The following is a 19,785-nucleotide window of genomic DNA, read 5'->3' on the forward strand; positions in this document are numbered from 1 at the left end:
CTCTAAGTGCCACAGTTATAGCAGGTGTCGGAGTTGATTAGTGCCGATGATGTGATGACATATAGTTAGACAGAGTCGACAATCTCCATGACACAATTGTGCTGAGGAGCACTTGGCGAACTAGGTCGCCCTGGTCATCATAGAATAGATATATGGATTTTAAATCGGCGTAGAACCGGATATGCACTATATGGTCATTTTAACAACAACGAGATGAGATCTATAAAATTATAAAACATATTATACAAAGATGGGTGCCGGCGTAAAAGTGAATGTGTGTGGGGCGTAGTGGGGTGGGGGAGGGGGCACCTCTTTCTCCGCGAAGACGGCCAGGCAGATGAGAGAGAGGAAGGTTTATAAGGGGAAAAGTTAGCCGATGGTAGCATCAGTTGGTCTCCTGTGGTGGCCAGTGCAAGGATTACCTCTACCATGAGATTGTTTGTGGTGAGTGCAGTTACAGTGTCAGTGTTCCGTCCGGTTCATCAATAGTTGCGCGCCCAGTACAGTACCCTGCCGCGTACCGACGATCATAAGCAGTGTCACTTTATTTTATTCTCATTCTTAGTATTCTTGAAGTTTAACTTTTCAAATTAAAGACTGTAAATGGCGATGAGATGTGACTAGTGAAACTATTTAGTTTTTTCACTCTTTTTATCAATCAGAACATTGTTCATTTTGAAAGTAATTTAATAACACGATTTAAAAATTGATTCAGAGAGCGGAGAGGGAACGTTTTAATACGAGCGTGAAATAGCCGTCTGCTATGCCATGCCTATTTAAAACATTGCTTAGTCCGTGTTGCAGTTGTTTCGGGAATTAGTGATACTAGTTTTATTATAAATCTTATCTATTAGTAACTATTTAAGTACTAACAATCTGCTACTTAACAACTTACACTAATAGAACACACACATCCTATTTAGTTTGCTATGTCTTGATTTTTAATAATTTAAGTTTTAAAAACCATGAACACACGAGTGTAGGAGTCAAAGTATTGGTAGTACTCTGATATTTTAGACCTGAATATTAGTTGTTTTGCTAAGTGTTTCTGCCACTAAAATCCTAATAACCTGATAGTCGGCGATTAGGGTTTAAAATACTTTGGACAAAAAGAAAAATCTATTGCATATTCCTTAAAATACCGAGAATTACTTACTACAGAAAAAGGATTTACTGTAAAATATCATATGGCAAATGCTGGAATGAAGTTTTTAATTCAGTGCGTAATTTAAAATATTTGAAGAACCCAATTACATCAAATTAATAAACAACATACAAACGAGAATAGTCTGTTTTGTATTTGCGTAGATTTTATAAAATTAAATGTCCTTTTTAAATATCAATGTCACAGTGTGTATTCTGAGTAAAACTGTATTAACCACAGTTCAACTACTATCCAAAAAGTACTTTATAATACACATAGTAACATGATACTATTTTTTGAAGTAATTTTGTGACACAGTCCAAGTAACCAAATTCATGTTTGATTTCGAGTAACTACATTTGAATGAATACGGTATTAGACGCTAGAGATGAATGGGCGAGAGTCGTGATCAGTAGTGACAGTGAAGATGCGACCTGCTGAGGCGTGACAAACTCGGCACTGTTACAGTTCACACCTGTCCACTAAGTGTCCTGCTCCACTGACCGTTACAGAGCGTTCACATTCATATTAGCAGTGGGAGTTCAGGATACGATCTGTTAAACACACGTATACTGAGAGTAAACATTTACTTACAAGTTTGTTTAAAATTTGCCCAGTAGTAATGTGAACATTTCCACTCATATACTGTTTTCACAATAGAAATTCACTTATAAAACACTTACACAAAACGGAATTTATGGAATTAAAAACATAACAACTATTTGAACGAAGAGTACGCAATACAAATTTTGCATTAAACTCAAATATTTAATTTTAATATTAACGGGATCACTCATCACAGGTTCACGAACAGTACGGTAATTTCCGTAATAGTTTTGGAATTTTGAGTTATTAACATCCAAAATGAATGAATTCATATTGCTCATTTCAAAGATTACAAAACATGTTTTTTTAATCAAACATAGTCAAAAGTCTATACTTAATATATAAAAAATAATTTCTTTATTTAACTTTTTGACTAAAACGGCGTTTGATACATAAGTCTTACGAGTATCAAGTCTTATTCCAATGAAATGCTAGCGGAGCGAGTGACGTAACCTGGGACAGCGATTTGACATGCGAACTATAGCGACTCTCACGGAAGTAACTTCCTCCATAGTGACAAGGTTCACACCACCACTACACGGGTTAGGTTGATGTAGCCTGTTGTGTAATATTTGCAGCAATCATAGGATCTCTTGTAAATCCACACTAAACTGGTATATTTAACATACCAGTCTTATTCAATCGAATGTTCATGTGACGAGTGACCGGGCAGGCGGGCTGCTTGTAAGGACAGGATCGCTCAGCGGTTACCTATCAAAGCAGCAGCCAGGCTTCACATTCATCAATTTCGCTGTACCCTTTGAGCCATTGGCAAAAAGCTACTTCAGTACAATCATACAGCAGAGTCAAATGCAGAAAGAGTTGCTCTTAATCATCATAACTGTATATCATACCAGATTTTTTTCTCTTTGGTGTGGACAAAATGTATAACACATTGCTGCAATTGTGTGGACGAAGCTAAAAATTCGATATTGTTAGTGCCGTAGATGAGTGCTCCATCAAAACAAAAGTCTTTTGTAGGAATTATAGTTAGAAGTGACGCTTTTGGTATTAATCGTACTTCTTAAGTAATAATGTTGCACAGTACATATTTCTAGCGACTTATTCTTGCACACTTATTATACTGTATTAAGAGTTGTTTTGGCCTGAAATAAGAATTGTTTATTTCACGAGTGATTACTACTTTCCTCCAAAATTAAATACTAAATAATGCAATTTGAAACACACAGAAAAGGCATTCCTCCTACATTGTGTTCCCTCACGCTCAATTCCACACTTCATTGAGAGGCGAGGTGGGAAGGTCGATGGTCGACACTGTCATTACCAGACCAACATCAGTACACTTTCTCCCTCTCTAAGTGACGTATCTGAATTTACATACATGTCATTAGATTCGCACGTGCAAATTCCTAGTCGATTCCTTTCACTTCAATCTTTCTTTTGTCCTGCCTTCTCCGTTTAGTAATGAAAATATATGTAGGATTTAAAGTAACTGCGTTCCAATAGTTTCAGACTTTGACTTGTGTATCACCGCTGAATGCGTGTTTATGTATGTTACAGCTCGTTTCTGCCGTTACGGCTTTGGCATCTGCCCGCCCCGAGGCAGGGTACTCTTACAACGCACCCTCCACACCGTCCGGCAGCTACGGTGTACCATCCACAGGAGGCGGTGGTAGCTTCGGGGGCGGCGGCTCCAGCTACTTGGGAGGAGGAGGAGGTGGCGGAGGCTTTGGAGGTGGCTTCGGAGGTGGATTCGGCGGCGGCAGCGGCGGTGGATTCGGTGGTGGATTTGGAGGCGGCAGTGGTGGTGGATTCGGTGGCGGATTCGGCGTGAGCGGCGGAGGCGGCGGCGGCGGCGGTGGAAGCTTCGGCCTCTCTAGCTATGCCCCTCAGGCTCCCTTGATCCAGAAGCACATCTACGTGCACGTTCCTCCCCCAGAACAGGAGTTCATCTCCCAAAGGCCAATTGCCCCTCCCCCACCACCCCAGAAGCATTACAAAATCATCTTCATCAAGGCACCCACGCCACCCACACCTACCGCACCAGTCATCCCCGCTCTGTCTCAGGATTCTGAGAAGACTCTGATCTACGTGTTGGTCAAGAGGCCAGAGGAAGCACCAGAGATCACCATCCCCACTGCTGCTCCTACAGCGCCATCCAAGCCCGAGGTTTACTTCATCAGGTACAAGACACAGAAGGAGACGACAGCTGTCGGTGGAGGTGCCGGTGGTGGTGTTGGTGGAGGAATCGGCGGTGGAGTCGGCGGTGGAATCGGCGGAGGCATCGGTGGAGGGATCGGAGACGGAATCGGAGGAGGAATCGGCGGAGGAATCGGAGGAGGAATCGGCGGAGGAATCGGCGGAGGAATCGGAGGAGGACACGGAGGTGGAATCGGAGGAGGAATCGGCGGAGGACACGGTGGAAGCACAGGACCATCAGGCCCCTCATCGAACTACGGCCCCCCCGGCGCTAGCGGACCCTACTAGAGCCCACAATGACTGAGCTGCCTGTGGCGCCCCCCAGCACTCTTGGACGATGACGAGCCCTGGGGGGCGTCACTGATTGGCCCCCCACATGTACAGGTTATATCAATTAACTTGGTGCATTTGTATATTATTGTATCATAACAAAGGTGTGTGTTTTACCTTGCAACAAAAAACACGGTGGCAAATAAATGTATTTTTATAAAAAAAAATTAATACACTGTTTAGTGATTTTCAAACCATCCACAATCTTGAATATGTATGGAAATTTGCTCATTCTCCTAAAATTAAATACCATCATAGAGGTCGAATACCAAGAACTTCACTACATGCAAATGCTTAATTTAAGATATAGCTTGGTTTATTTTTTTAACCCTTTTCGAACCAAACAATTGAAATAAAAATTTATCTCCAAATTTTAAATTGCTGTTAACAAGTATATATGTAAATTATATATATGTTACAATGTTATATACTGTTACCGTAATGCAAATATTTCAATTGTAAGATTTGTATATCTAGAGAGAACTTAAATTTTTATAAATTATTACTTAAGAACATGGGGGGAATTCGTGGCATATTATGTATGATAAACTCCTATTGAAACAAGTAATTTACATATATGATCTGAATCAACTAAACAAGAAGACTTTGTAAAAATCGTGAAGAAACGTTTTCTTTTTAATACATCCAGTAATTCCGTGACTAATCATAGCTTAAATACCATCTTTAAACTTATTAAACGCTATTCCATAAAAGTAAGGTTAGAGTAAAATATTTTAGCGGGAATGTGTAAACGAGTTTGGGTCTCATGCCTCAAAAACACAAATGCATCAGATGTAAAAATACTTTAAATCTTCTTAACATTTAAATTTAAAAGTTGCAATACCCGTACAATCTCCTTTGGGATGAATCCCAAATTAAGACACTGTCTTAGAAGTTTTCACTTTTGAAATCCAAAATTTCACAAACTTTGTAACAAAGCAATGGTTAAATAATATTAGACAACAAAATATAAATTGTATTTCATGGACCAATCCTCAGCGCCTTGTATATTTGAAAACCTTTTATAAAAAAATATGGATGGCTTTACTCTACAAATCAAATCCAAATTTGTTCGCCAATCGGTATTAATATATTTTGGTTTAAACCGTGTGACCTCAGGAGGAGTGATGGTTTAACAGAGGACAGGGAAGGGATGTGGTGCGGGAAGGGTCACCTTCACTTTCTTGTTTAACAAGCAGTTGCAGTCAATTCGTGGAAAAAAACCTGCACCCCACCTCTCAATTAACTTGGAACAAGTTTCACCTGCAGGAATCGGAAATACTTTCTCACAATAAGCCACTACTTTCCCACAAGTCCCATTGGGCCGGGTTACTGCCGAGGATACCTGAATAATGTATCACGGCGTCTGTGATTACGTAACTGTAGACCGGACTAGAAAGCTCGTGTGACCCCGGGGGCGCGTGTACTACTGCGGTGCGGCGGTGCGGCCTGCCCTGCCGTCTGGCCAGTGCCCCGTGTGGTCATCCTCTCATTATACACAGCACTTTCTCCGCCCGTAATGGCCAATAACCGTCAATCACAGGTTTATAACCCCGCGACCGGCGTACCTCCCCTTCTTCACTTTATAACCGTCTATTTACTGTCCATTGTTCATTTACTCTCGCCGTGTTCTGATTCTCGAACGTTTAAAGTTATGCAATCTGTAATCCTTGCGGTATGCCCCTAAAAAAAACATCTTTCGTTTTCCTATTTTTTCATGAATTTTAGAGCCTTGAATATATGAATCATGAAGACCTCTCCTTTATTTTTGCCTACTTTTCTGGGACCGAAAGTCTCACATTTAAAAAAAGTCTACGAGCCGAAATCCAATTTGTATTGTAGACGCACACAATGTGGGCTTTCTTGATATAGATACATGAATTTTCCCTAAGAAAGAAATCGATCATCAGCCACGTTTGTTTTGTTGGAGGTCAAAACAGGAAGGAGGAAGTTTGAGTTAAACGCATCAATTGACAATGTTGTTCGCAGATAGTTTTTTTAGACTAATACTTTTACAACCGACCGTGAGACTCGCAAACTAGGAAATAATTGCACATTTTTAAGCATCTTGGTTACCTTAAAGTTTTTGATACTGTGTTAAATTTAGTTACGCACAGATTTAGATATCTTGGTTACTTTAAAGTTTTTGATACTGTGTTAAATTTAGTTACGCACAGATTTAGATATCTTGGTTACCTTAAAGTTTTCGATATTGTGTTAAATTTACCTTATATGTTTATTTACAAATATATTTCTTAATAGAAATACTCCGGGGTCAACAAATCCTAACACCAGGGTGGTTAGCGAACGATCCGAGGTTCGTCTAACACATTGATTTATGCTAGAACGTAAATAATATTAAATATAAAAGATGAAACGCATTGAAAATATGAAGGCTATTATTATAAACAAATTTGTTTACTTAACCAACATAACATAGCAACAACACAACATCACTAACAATATTTATAAAAGGGATCATTTATGTATTAAGATTCCAGTATCCACTTCAAAATGTCTTTAATACTCAAAACTGAATTAGTTACGTTCCTAAACTCTGGAATAATTCATTATAAATTGGTATAATTGAAAATTAAAATTTGATGTTTTAATTAAGGTAATAATTATTATTGTAGTGAATATAATTATGAAAACTGTGAATGAAGTCAAGATTGTTTGCTAAGAAATCGTTTCATTATAAATATCCGAACGTAATATCGAGAAAGACTAAAGAAAATTCTAAAAAATCTAGAAATCCTAATTTAAAAACACTTACTACAGTATTGAACTCGTTTTTAATAAAACTGAAGTTTAAACATTTCTTCCGTCAGATTCGGAGAACCAAATAAAACGTTGGTAATAAATGTTGAATAAGACTTAATTGAAGAACGTGATTTTGTAAATTGAACTCTCGGTTCAAACGAAACTTCAATATCGAGAATCGCCCAAAATTTCACCTTTCACAAAAAGAGACCTATAATAAAACTTTTATTTGCAAACAAGAAACAGGTTTAATTGAAAATATTCATATTCATTTGTAGACAGTATCGTGAACAATTTAGTCTGAGGTGACGTATTTTTGACATTTTTATTTTATTAAATAAGCGATATCATACAAATATAAATTAATTGTGAAATTATTAGATTCAGGACTACAGATAAAGAGAAGCACTTAGGGAAAAGTCCTGGCAAATGAGACAACTGGTAAAGTGTTATATTTAAAAAATATGCAAATCTGTTTTTTGGAAGCCTGATATACTCTCCTAGACCTAATGAAGTCCAAGATTTACTAAGCAAACAGGCTTGTGTGTGAACAGATTTAAATGGACACCAGTTTATTCATTTAGACTTATTTGTTATGCTACTTAACGGTTTTATTTAAGTAAAGGAAATCCGATTTAAAAATTAAATGTATAAGTCTAAACGAATACCTTTAAAATAACTATCACAACACGGGATGTTCTCATCTAGCCAGTCATTACATGCTCGGCGTTTCCGTCCCAGCCAAGGCTATGTGCCATGTCAATAATTACCACAAGAGTTATAACATTGATAAGGTATGAAATGCAATTGAATATTAAAAGTCATAACTCTAATATAAAATTTGATAGAGAATTGTACTGCTTTTCTCTAATGGTGGGAAAAGGGCTGAATACGCCCATGATTCTGACAGAAGTTGCAGTGTTTAGTGAATTATCTGTATTGAAACCGGTCCATCTTCAAGCGCAGTTTGATTATTAATTGCATGAAAGACTCAATCATATTTCCCCTAAATACTGGAATCACTCCTGGACAAGTTGGTTTCACATTGGTCCTAGGTCCTAGCTGTTACGATAAACGTCTCGCATAAACACCGTTCAGTCATCTAAATAAAAAAATTCACTGGATTTTGTGACTATCTCAGTAGCTTACAACATTGTAAATAGAAAAGGCCTTTACGTGAAGCTTTATGATCTGATTCATTGTTATCTTCTTCAGCAGCTTGTAATGAATGTTTAAGAATTACCTGAGATGTAAGGAAAATGCTTTAAACAGTTTCATGATGACGTCACCAGTGGTTCATTCTTGCTCTCATTCCTCTTAATGTTCAATAAAGATCCGGCAGAGCCTTCTTTATATCGTGTCGATGTTTGTCTGTTCATCCACCTGCGCGATAACTCTGGATAGTAAAGTCCTATATAAGTGAAACTGTACATAGGTTCCTCTTTGTCAAAGTATTGGTTATGAGGTCAAAAGGTTATGGGCCAGCAAAGCTGCAAGTAATTCCATTAAGAATTAACCGTAAAAATTTGGATTTTTTTTAAAATTTTATTTTTTTGAAACTCCGTGGTATCAGTTATTCTACCGGCTTTCCTAACGCAAAAAGTTTCCATCAGCCAAAGGGCAGATCGCAACACAGAATGCTTTTTTGAATCGGGAAACTAACACTCAACTGTTACAAAACAGGAGTCTGCTTCCATCTCAACAGGATGGCTAGCCATAAACTTAACACTTAGTTTAATGACGTACAGCTCAAACACAATGGGCATACCTACCACAGTAGTTGGGGATTACTCCACACCAATCTCTCCTTTCCAGTCCATCTGCAGAGTCTTGAAGGTCTATAAGGCAAGGCAAAGATTACCGCTAGTGTCTTATAATAGTTGGCAGGTCTTGGGAATATCAATTCAGTCTTTGGTGTTCTCTGATTCATAGTACTGTAAAGTTAAACGTGTACATCAAAATGGCAATAGAAATAATAACGGTATCTTTTATGGTTAAACAACCTTCAATCGATCCAGGTACTAGGCAATACCTCTAGATGTTCTCCCCCTTAATATCAGACGTAAGCTGGTTTTGACGTGAGAGTTATTGTATCTTGTCTGCTCCCATATTTCCATTTCACAAGATCTCATAACAGCTCTTAACAGCGGTGACACTCTGCACTGATATATTTTATGTTAATTCCAGTTGCATTACAGTTTGAAGCTGTAGTGATGGGTTTGATAGCCAGCTTAATAAAATACCTCATGGAATGAGCCTTCCCAAGAGATAATGGTCTGTGGTTATCCACTTACATTGTGGAGTTGCTTGATCCAACTTATAAATGAGATTAAAATGGTGACAGAAGATTTAGATCTAGACAAAACAGTAACTCACAACGTGCATGAGTTTCAGTTGTGGCTCTTTTCTGGAGGAATAATATAGTTTATTTAGAAAGGAATTTTTACATTGGTTAATCATTTTTGCCACCAGAGATTATTTAAGCTTAGTGGTTCTAGAAATATCTCTTTTTAGGCGATATATTTTGTAACAAGATAATTCATCTATTTTCATATCACACTTGACACTTAGGTAACATCATAACAAAAAAATATTCCAATTTTACGAGTAGTTACAACACTATTTTGGTAATTTCAACATATAAATATTCGTAAAAGAGAATATCCTTTTTTAATTCAACTCGTAATTTTTTATTTTTATGTTAAAAAACATTACATGAACATGGATAAACTTGTGGATTTGAACAATTCGTAACGTTTCAAAGTAACACAAACTGCCTCCCGGATCGTTTCCTTTATGTGCTCAACAACATTTCAATCATAAAAAAAATTCCACGCCATCCCATTTTCTCACTCTTGTTACAAATGAGAAACTATTGATATTCCCTTCAAAGTAATGATACTTTCAATCAAAATATGCGTTTGGCAATTATTTAAGAATTCAATTAACCATCAGTTCCACTATTTTCTTACTATGCATATGCAATTTGCATATCAAATAAATGTGTGAGCTTTTAAATTATACGATTTCCATAATAGCTACTCTTTCCATTACTATATAATCGAACACACCTGAAAGACGGCGAGACACATAGTAATTCTGTAATAACTGGTTCTTACCAACATAATTTATCCTGTAATTATTAATTTTCGAAATTTCATGGTATTAGCATTCATAGTGTTAGATATTATCGCTTTAGTGTTATTTTCGATTAGATTTGTAATTTGGTATACGAAGTCGCTTAGTCTTTCTATCTTGCGGTTTGTTAACCTATTTGTGTCTATTATTCATGTCTTTATGTTGTGATTATGGATTTCCTTTAAAAAGTATTGTTTCTCTACCGTTATTGTGGAAGATAGCTGGCCTATCTTCAGAACAGGAGATTTACTTAGAGGTTGATCTGCAATTTTATGCATGAAGCTTCAATTACTCGTAGTTTGAGAACATTCAACTTATTAATATGGGCCACCACATTTTTGCTTTTGCGGTATGTTATCTGGAGCTTGACATCGATCATTATGATCAAAGAATTTGTCTTCAGTAAATCCTTTCCCGTAATTATCAAAACCTAGAATGGTTGGAGAAGGAAAGTCGGATAGACTTAGCCAATGCTAAGTTGGCCTGGTATACGGATAGCTCTGTGATGGAGACAAATATTTTGATAGGGTGTATCTATCTAAGCGCAAGTCTGGGGATCGCTGCACAGTTTTTCAGACTAAAACCTATGCTATCATACCTTGCTTCAGTATTGGACTACCAACTATTCGTGATCTCGAGCAATACGTACTGATGCTATGAGTATTTGATACTCAGGCTTATTGTGACAACTCACAAGAATTATTTTTAAGGCTGGTGTGTAAATGCTTTAAGATTTTGTCCACTATACCTAGTCGTAATTCCAGTACATATTAGTTGCAGTCCTGCTCGTGCCAGATTTGACAGCAAGAAACATGCTGTAAACTGGCAATGAACTGCTAAAAAAGGTTTTCTTTGGTCTGAATCAGTTCGTTGCATCTACAGTTACTAATCGATTGAAAAATGATTCGGAAACAAGCCTTTGTCATCGTTGGCAAAGTTTCTCTGGTCAGACACATTATAAAATCTTACTAAAGAAGCCAACACTCGGTTCACGAAAATTCCGATGAAGCTGAGTAGACTCCTATTGAAACAAGTTATTTACATTATTACTGGACATGGCCATTTGAAGAAAAACTTGCACACTTTAGGATTCACGACTGAAGATTCTATATGACGATTACGGTATGCACATTTACACAACATCATTTTGGACTGTTAATAATTTGAAATGAAGGTTAGTAGAAGAGCCTTGTTTGCAATCATTCAGCCAGGGGTGTATATTTGATTTTATTATTGTCAAGAAAGTCTTAAATGTCCTTAAAAGTAAGGGGATAAGCTTAGTGGGATATGATACGTACCTACAGCAAAAAACTCAAGATAGTGCGCTAGGAACTAGAAGTCCTTAAGCTCCCGAAATAATATAGATCTCCTTTTTGGGCTTAATTTCCACCATCATCCTGATGCCACTGATCTCCTATCAAACAGGATAAGGAAGAGAGTCGATACAGTATAAGGTAGATGGTACTGAAAAAGTGATACCGTCACATACAGAATTTGAACCTGCACTATCTCTAACTCTGATCCAAAGTCTGACGTCTTAGACCGCTCGGCATTGGATCTCCCATAGGTTTGCTATATCGTTGAGAGGATAAAAATGCCATTTACTCAAAACGTTATTATGAAATAATGAAACTTAAATTAGAATATAAGGAAAGTTAAGTATTTAAACGGAGATATTAGTTAGTCATCAACAATTCTCACACTCCTGCATTTTTTACCCAAGAGAACTAGTTTGTGAATCAGAACTTATTGCTATGGCATACGTTTTGTAATAGCCACATATTTACCACTATGTGTAATTAAATATTTGAATGACCTATTTTATGAACTGTTTCCAGTGCGCGAATGCACACTCAATTATACGTTGATTACTCTCTCTCCCCTATTCCAACTATCACTGCCAGGATGGTAGAGAGCCCTGTTCAAGGAAGTGCGGTGACCGGTCCAAGTGTGAGTGTGTCAGTTACCCAAGCTCGACATCTGCATGTCAAAGCCTGCAGTTGTTGTCCGGTTGTGACAAGCCGTTAGTCTACAGTGACGTCAGTGGGGAAAGTGCTTGAGTTTGTCTAAATTACAGACAATTCTTCACGACAATGTCTAAGCTTTATGTGCGTCAACTTATTAGTAAAATTCATCACTGTGATCTGCTACCGGGTGACATTTAAGTAACAAAATCTGAAATCAGTCAGTTCCAAGTAATCATTATTTATTGACTGGGGTGTACATTGTTAGAGGGTAGTACTAAGTTTTGGATCCACTATATAAACCTTATCAATATATAATTAAAATGCAAATAAGCAGAACTACCCGTGAAAAACAATGGTAAGTAAGTATTGCTTGAAAACAATTAAAATAGGATTAGCAGTTTTGCTTTATCGATGTTTGGTCATTTCAAAGTATAAGTGCATTGTACTTAAACGTAAAAATTGTTTTGAGAATACAGTATAAAACAACGCTCACACTGTTAAATGTAACGAAACAAGAGTAAATAATTCTTGTGTAAAGAATATTTGAATGGGTTGGTTTGCATCAGACAAGTTTTGTCTGATATACTTCACCATGAGGTCCAGTATCAAGTAACATAAGAATAAAAATAAAAACTATAAAACAAGTAAGTTCCACTAAACCGGTTCCTAAATCATAAATCCATAGGCCTCTACGTCTCAGACATAGCTGAAAAGGTGTCAGTCTGCAATTTGGGATTAATATCAGGCAATTTAATACCAATAACAAATGTGAAATCATTATTAGAGAATTACACGTTCTCGTCCAATGAACCGGTTGTTTAATGATGTGTAAAACGAAAACGCGATTTCTATAACTTATTATACAACTTGCCCGCATCAGGTTATGTCATTTCTTCGTAAGATAAGAGCTAGTTAACATTCCATACCGTGGAAAGAATTTGAGAATAAGCTACTCTGTAAGGAAGAGACCATTTTGTTATACTACTTCCAAGTACTTAATACCCATGTATTAGCTTTTAGATAAGTTTACATCATTTAATGACGTGAAAGTATTCGCAAGCGATATAGAGCTGCAAGCAAGAAACGAAAAGATGGAACTGATAAAAACATGAATTCTTACTCAGTTTGACGCTCCTGTAATTGTGTCATTGATTCAAAACTAATTGGCTGAGGGTCAGCCGATCGTTCGAGAGAATGTACAATTTTATTTCTCGCTGTCTGTCTGTCTGTCCGCACGATATCTCGAAAAGGGATTAACTATACACTTGAAAGTGTTCGATGATGGTGCATTTCACTCAATGAGAATTGGCTGAGTATTAGCGAATATTTTACATCGACCTTATTGGTAACCACTATGGCAACGAGAAATTAGCAGAATAAATAAATTTGTTGAAGAATTGAGTACGATCATACGAGCTTTCAACATATCAAATTTTTAATCATAGAGACAAAAGAAAATAAATAATAGAGTGCAAAATTAATTGTGAAAGTAAGCGACAATATTTCTTTACAGTTTACTCTTGGAATGTGGTAACCTCCCTAGCTTATCAAGACTTTCATTATTTCTTCTAAATCACTAACTTTATTTCTACATAGATAAGAGTGAGTTATATGATGGTTATGTCAAATCATGGAATTTGGGCGAGAGCTATTGAAGCATAACCAGGAAACTGTAGCGATTTCTGTTTTGGTTGCCGGAAGGACACAAAATCTTTTTCTATATGAGTGTATATGAGTGTGTGTATATCTACAAAGAGAATATAAAAAATGAGATGAGCTATAGGTTTTAAATTTTAGAAGCACCTCAGCGAAGGCCGTTAAGCGACATACGGTGTGACGTCCTCGATAAATTAGTAACACGTAAGGTTTATGTGGAACAGTTAAGTAACATCACCTCAGTTTTATTGATAGTAAATGGGTCCCCAATGAAAGTTAGAGAGAAATCTGTAATAGACCAGGTTAAACGCTTGCCAGACTTCGGGTCAGCGTACGAGGCTTCACGATCTTCCGCAATATCCTGGAAATCAACTGTCAATGGAGGGGTGTTTACCATGATCATTGTCGATGTAGATACAGTAGATGTGGAGTTTCAAACCTAATATCAACCCTCTAAGTTATTTCGGTAGGAAATTATTGTGAAACAAATGGACACATAAAAGACAGAAATCTGCTTTCGTAATCAACTGGTAGAAGAGACACCGTCACGGATGCTAATATTATAGAGCCACACATAACACTACTACCGTATTCTTCATTAAAAATATGTTAACACTACTTAAGTTAACATGTCAGTCCAACGTTAAATGGCAATGTTACTCTAGTTATAGTATACAGCTTTTAATGTTATCATTACTCTAATTGTAGTATACAGTGTTAAATGTAGTACAACTATAGTTAAATAGTATACAATGTTAAATACCAAAATTAATAATAATAATAATTGATAATAATAAATAATAAATGGTGTATAGCGTGTAAATTAGGCTCTCAGTCAAACGTGTAACTTTATCGTTCACTATAATTCTCATTCATTTCGAATTTCCCCCCACTCTTGCCCCAGTGTCCGTCAGCCAATCATGCGGTCTCTTAAACATGTGCCATAAACCTGTCTATGTTGTAAGATGCTTCTGAAATCAGTGCCATTTCAAGACCAGTTTTAAATGCCTTCGGCTTTGTAGCGTTTTTTTAATGGAATTTGGCAGTTTGTTGGCAATCTGAACTCCTGCCTGAGAAGGCAAACGTTCAAAAGCTACCCCTCTTTATTTTAAATTTCAGTAATAACCCCTCATAGTCTCATAAGAGTTATTTCTCTATCTCTAATGGGATTGTATTTTGCATTTAATTAAAATAACATACGTCTCCAAAATACAGAGGCAGGGTAGTGTCAACAGTTTCAAATTTCTGCATGCTGGCCAGCAAAAATCCTTCCATTGTAGTTTTTGCAGATCCTGTTGACTATTAATTGAAGTTTAAACATTTTGGAGAAATATTGTTTTTGCCACTATCATCAGTTATCAGCTCCTGAGTTGGGCAGTGTAGGAATAATTGCCTCAATAAATATACGCCAGATTAGGACAGCAGTTATGATTATTGGCCTAAAAACTGAATATGTTTATTGCATATAAAAGTGAATAAAAGTTGATTTTGTTGGCTTTATTTGGAAATTTATATAGTTATAGTATACAACGTTTATTGTCAACATTATTTTAAATATAGTATGCAGTGTTGTTTCAACCACTGTAGCCAAATAGTATACAATATTAATTGTTAATATTTCTCTACTTGTGGTATACAACATTACTTTGGATATACTTTGCAATAATATCAACATTACTATTGTTATATAATACTACAATAAATCAATACAGTAGATACACTAGTCACATCAACTTTATTAAAAATAATGAAATGTTACATTATTACACTAACTATAGTATAGTACTATGGCAAAAGTCAACACTACTCTAGATATTATGTACAAAGTTAACACTTAGAGTAAGGAGCTTCACCTATGATAATATTAGGAATCATGCCTCACACTGCTAATGTAACCTTTGGTAGCGAACGTGTTAATACTAAAAATGATCTTTGTACTAGCTAAACAAAACAATTAAACTTTTTAAACTTTATTTGCCGGAATTTTTAACCTTTTCTGGCAGAAGATTAGATAAATTGTCATCAACATACAGTGGATCCTTTTTAAACCTTATACTATATTGAGTAGTATGATTAAGGCAGAGTGTTTACTTGTAATATCGTTCTTTCTCAAGGACATTTGATGAGAAATCTAATGCTATTATTTAATGAGGTATTAATGAGGTATTAATTTTGGTATAAAATTAACTTTGATCGACCCAGCTTCAATTACTAAATATCGGCCTGTCTCAATTTTGCCAGTGATAAGCAAAATTTTTGAAAAGCTATTTCTTATAAGACTGCTTCACTTTTTGGACAAATACAATCAGCTCTCAAGTGAACAATTTGGTTTCAGAAAGGGCAAATCGACAACAGACGCAGTTGTGAGTCTTGTCGATATGATTGTAGAGGGAATTGAATGTCGAAACCACACAATGAGTGTGTTTTTAGACCTGTCCAAAGCATTCGACTGCGTAGATCACGGTACACTGCTCGACAAACTTGAGTCCCACGGCATTCGAGACGTGTCTCTTAAATGATTTACGTGCTCGTTCCTAAGTCATAGATCCCAAGTTGTCCAAATATCAAATAAATCATCCAAACCAATAGACCTGAGATATGGAGTCCCTCAAGGGTCTATCCTCAGTCCTGTGCTTTTCCTGATTTACGTAAACTATATAAAATCATCGCTTCTGCATGGAAAATTGGTGCAGTTTGCCGATGATACGACTCTTTTTTTTTCAATGCAATGTCAAGCGAAGTTTTGGAACAACAGGCTTTTGTTGACATCAACAACTACCATAGTTACCAAGACATACCAACGTTTTGAATTTTGCCTTGCGCACTGCAGGCAACCAGTGTGAGCCGGCCATTTTGTTAGATGACTCCACACTGGAAGAAGTCTGCTCTTTAAAATTCCTAGGAATGCACCTCGATTGAGGGCTGACTTGGAATGAGCACATTGACCATGTTTGCGCAAAAATCTGCTCAGGAACTTTTGTTTTGAGGTCTTTAGCCAAATACTGTCCGAGTCAGGTACTGATTACGGCGTATTACGGCTTGATTTACCCCCATCTTGCCTACGGAGTGGTCCTTTGGGGAGCTTGCGCAAACACTCAGTTTCAAAGAGCATTCAGACTCCAAAAAAAAGCAATTAGAGTAATCGCCAAAATCAAATTTAGAGAGTCGTGCAGGGAAGCTTTCAGAAAATTGCAGCTGTTGACTCTGCCGTGCCTCTACATTTTGGAAACAACTTTGTTATGTATGAGTAAATGTGCCTTAACCAGAGGCCAAGACATACACATGTATGAGACGCGTGGCAGAACAAACTACCGGACTGGGAGACACAGAACGGTGGTTTATGAACGCCTACCCTCGCAAGCGGGTGTGCAGTTCCTCAACAGACTGCCCAATTCAATTAAACATGCCCCAACGCCTAAGGCGTTAAAGACTCGCCTCAAACGCTTCTTGGTGTCTCAGGCATTCTATAATGCGGGTGAGTTTTTGGCATTTGACTGGGAGACCGCCCAATTAGAAGACTGACTCTGCTGTGCTAAGTGGGCTGCATTGGCGAAGAATAAAAGAGGCGTGATTGTAAAATTGTAAGTATGAATGTGTATTGTGTGTATGAATGCCTGGAATTTTAGAAACCCCGTATTGACGTTTGCCATACAATGTATATACAATGTCGCTGCAATAAAAAAGATTTTGATTTTGAACTTTCCGACTTGATTAAACCAGCCATACTCGATTATATTCGGCCATTATTCGGATGTATACGCTTTGACTATTATTAAAGCATAATTAGTTTTATTCAAGTTTCAGTTGAATTCCAAACGAAACATAAGGTAGAAGTATTAAATTAAGAGGCTTTATAGCATTTATGTTTTAAAATTTTAATAAAGAAATATAATTGATAGGTCCTTAGATCATAGATTTTAATTTACAAATATAATAAAATATGATATAAATAATGTAAAATTAAAAGTTTTAATATTTATGGCATACTAACTAATTTTTAAGCTTACTTATAGAAAAATGATAAAATTTTAATTCTATAATTATATTTTGTTATTCTATGTTACAAAATTAATCTATCATATTTCATAAAATTAAAATAACGATAAAAAAATTTGATTTAGGTTTCTTGATAAACACATAATATACAGGTATATACAATATAATGCAAAACGTTTAAACAGTTTACATTGATCTGTTTGTCTATGAAATCAATTGTAATTTAATTGGTAATTTATCGACTGAGTGGGAGCCAAACCCATCTATCACTCATGACTCAGGGACTGGGGTATTCGCTTTTGTCCTTCTGTCCGCACAGTATCTCGTAAACTAACTGAAGTATAGACGAAATTGTGCACGAAGTTTCATTTTTATGTAGGCAACGTCAAGATCGACGAAGGGGTGCGTCTGTCTATGGGTTTGGTTGAGCGTTAGCGAAGTCTTTCCACAGAATATCTATAGAGCGGATTGAGCTAAAGACTTGAAACTTTGCATATTCTGTTTCTATTCATTGGACTCTACATGTCTGCCTGTCTTTCACAGAATATATCGAGAACGAAATATGTTATAGATTTGAAGTTTTGCACGACGCTTCGTTTTTTCATAGGAATGATTGAGAGCGATTATGGTCTATATCCGTCCATATAATATCCCTAGCAAGTGTTATAGACTTGAACTTTGCCTAACACTGTGTTAATATGAGGCAGAAAAATGATGAATGTCACCCAATTGGACTGAGCGTTTCGATATCTTAACTTTCCAGTCTTGAAATATTGAATATTTTGTATTCATTCAGGTGGCTTTGAAATCCTGCATCAAAAGTATAGATCAAAATATATATTAACTAGTATAACACATTTATTTTCATTCCGTGACCACATACCCATTCTATAATTTAGCCGATATAAGTTATTATGTGAAGACTATAAACAGTCACTTGGGTCTTAGTCTAAGCACATTAGACATCCCACTCAGCTTATAACACATAATTATTACACTATGCGCAGCAAACTCTAACCCTCTCATCGCTTTTCTTGGACGATTTGGTTTTTAGTCATTAAAGAACCCGATTCCACGTAATCTGTTATATTGAAGTCCGGACGTTGTTATTATCGACTTGCCGAGGAGAAAGTGGTTGATATCTCATCTGTGGGCCAGGAGCCACAGGCGTGGAAGGGGGGGGGGTGATCTGTTATTTGTAGGGATTTATTGAGATTTATTTCGTTCAACGCTGAAGCAACTTGAATTATACAGCATTCCTCACAAGTGTTGTCATGTAGAAAACTATCAGAGGAGAAACGTACACTCGTTGCTCTTTGAATACAATGAATTAGCATTTATATGAACTGAATATTTATTATTTATGAAAGCGGTAACTAGTTGGAACTATAATAGAGGTTATGTTGAGTATACACATAAATTTATGAGAAAGTATGACTAATTGCATGACATAATTAAGAAAATATGACATAATTGGTTAGTCATGAACAGTGGAAGGAAACCAATGATAAAGTAATTTAATGTAGATAAAGGAAACTACGAACATGTGGAATTTTGAGGGATTGAGGATTACATTTAAAGAATTATTTAATTTTTATACAAAGAATCAATAAACGATTTGATTTTTAATTTATTGCTTTCCCAGTTTTGAAACATATAAAGAAACTGAAGTGCAAACATATATAGTAAAAGTGCGATATACAATTCAGGGCAAATCATAAAAAACCAAAGTTTATCGCTGTGAACTGGTGCGATCGTATTATTATGTTGTTAGGAATTCCCGTACGAAAAATTTACTGTAACGTAGTAATCAACCCAAAAGTATGAGACGTGCACTAATTTAGCCTGTAGTATACGTCTTTAATGGGTTTAAAAAAATGTCGTATACCTTGAAGGCCAAATTCTCAACCAATTTTCCCACTTTATACATATTGTTCTTGACGTTTTTATAATTTTGCTTATGATAGTTTTCAAAATAATTAAAATTATTAAAAGTATGCTGTTGGACTAGTACTCATAAGTATG

The 19,785-nt window shown here is 36.4% G+C and overlaps 1 protein-coding gene across 1 annotated transcript; it reads left to right on the plus strand.

The window, feature by feature from the left end:
• Positions 1 to 368: 368 nt before the first annotated feature.
• On the plus strand, positions 369 to 4,411 carry LOC124363901 (glycine-rich cell wall structural protein). The gene is made up of 2 exons (XM_046819173.1): positions 369 to 444; positions 3,272 to 4,411. Exons 1-2 carry the CDS (start codon positions 430 to 432, stop codon positions 4,196 to 4,198), a joined length of 942 nt encoding a protein of 313 aa, XP_046675129.1. The 5' UTR covers positions 369 to 429; the 3' UTR covers positions 4,199 to 4,411.
• The last annotated feature ends 15,374 nt before the right edge of the window (positions 4,412 to 19,785 follow it).

This window comes from Homalodisca vitripennis, chromosome 5 (genome assembly GCF_021130785.1).
Source record: "Homalodisca vitripennis isolate AUS2020 chromosome 5, UT_GWSS_2.1, whole genome shotgun sequence".
NCBI lineage: Eukaryota > Metazoa > Arthropoda > Insecta > Hemiptera > Cicadellidae > Homalodisca > Homalodisca vitripennis.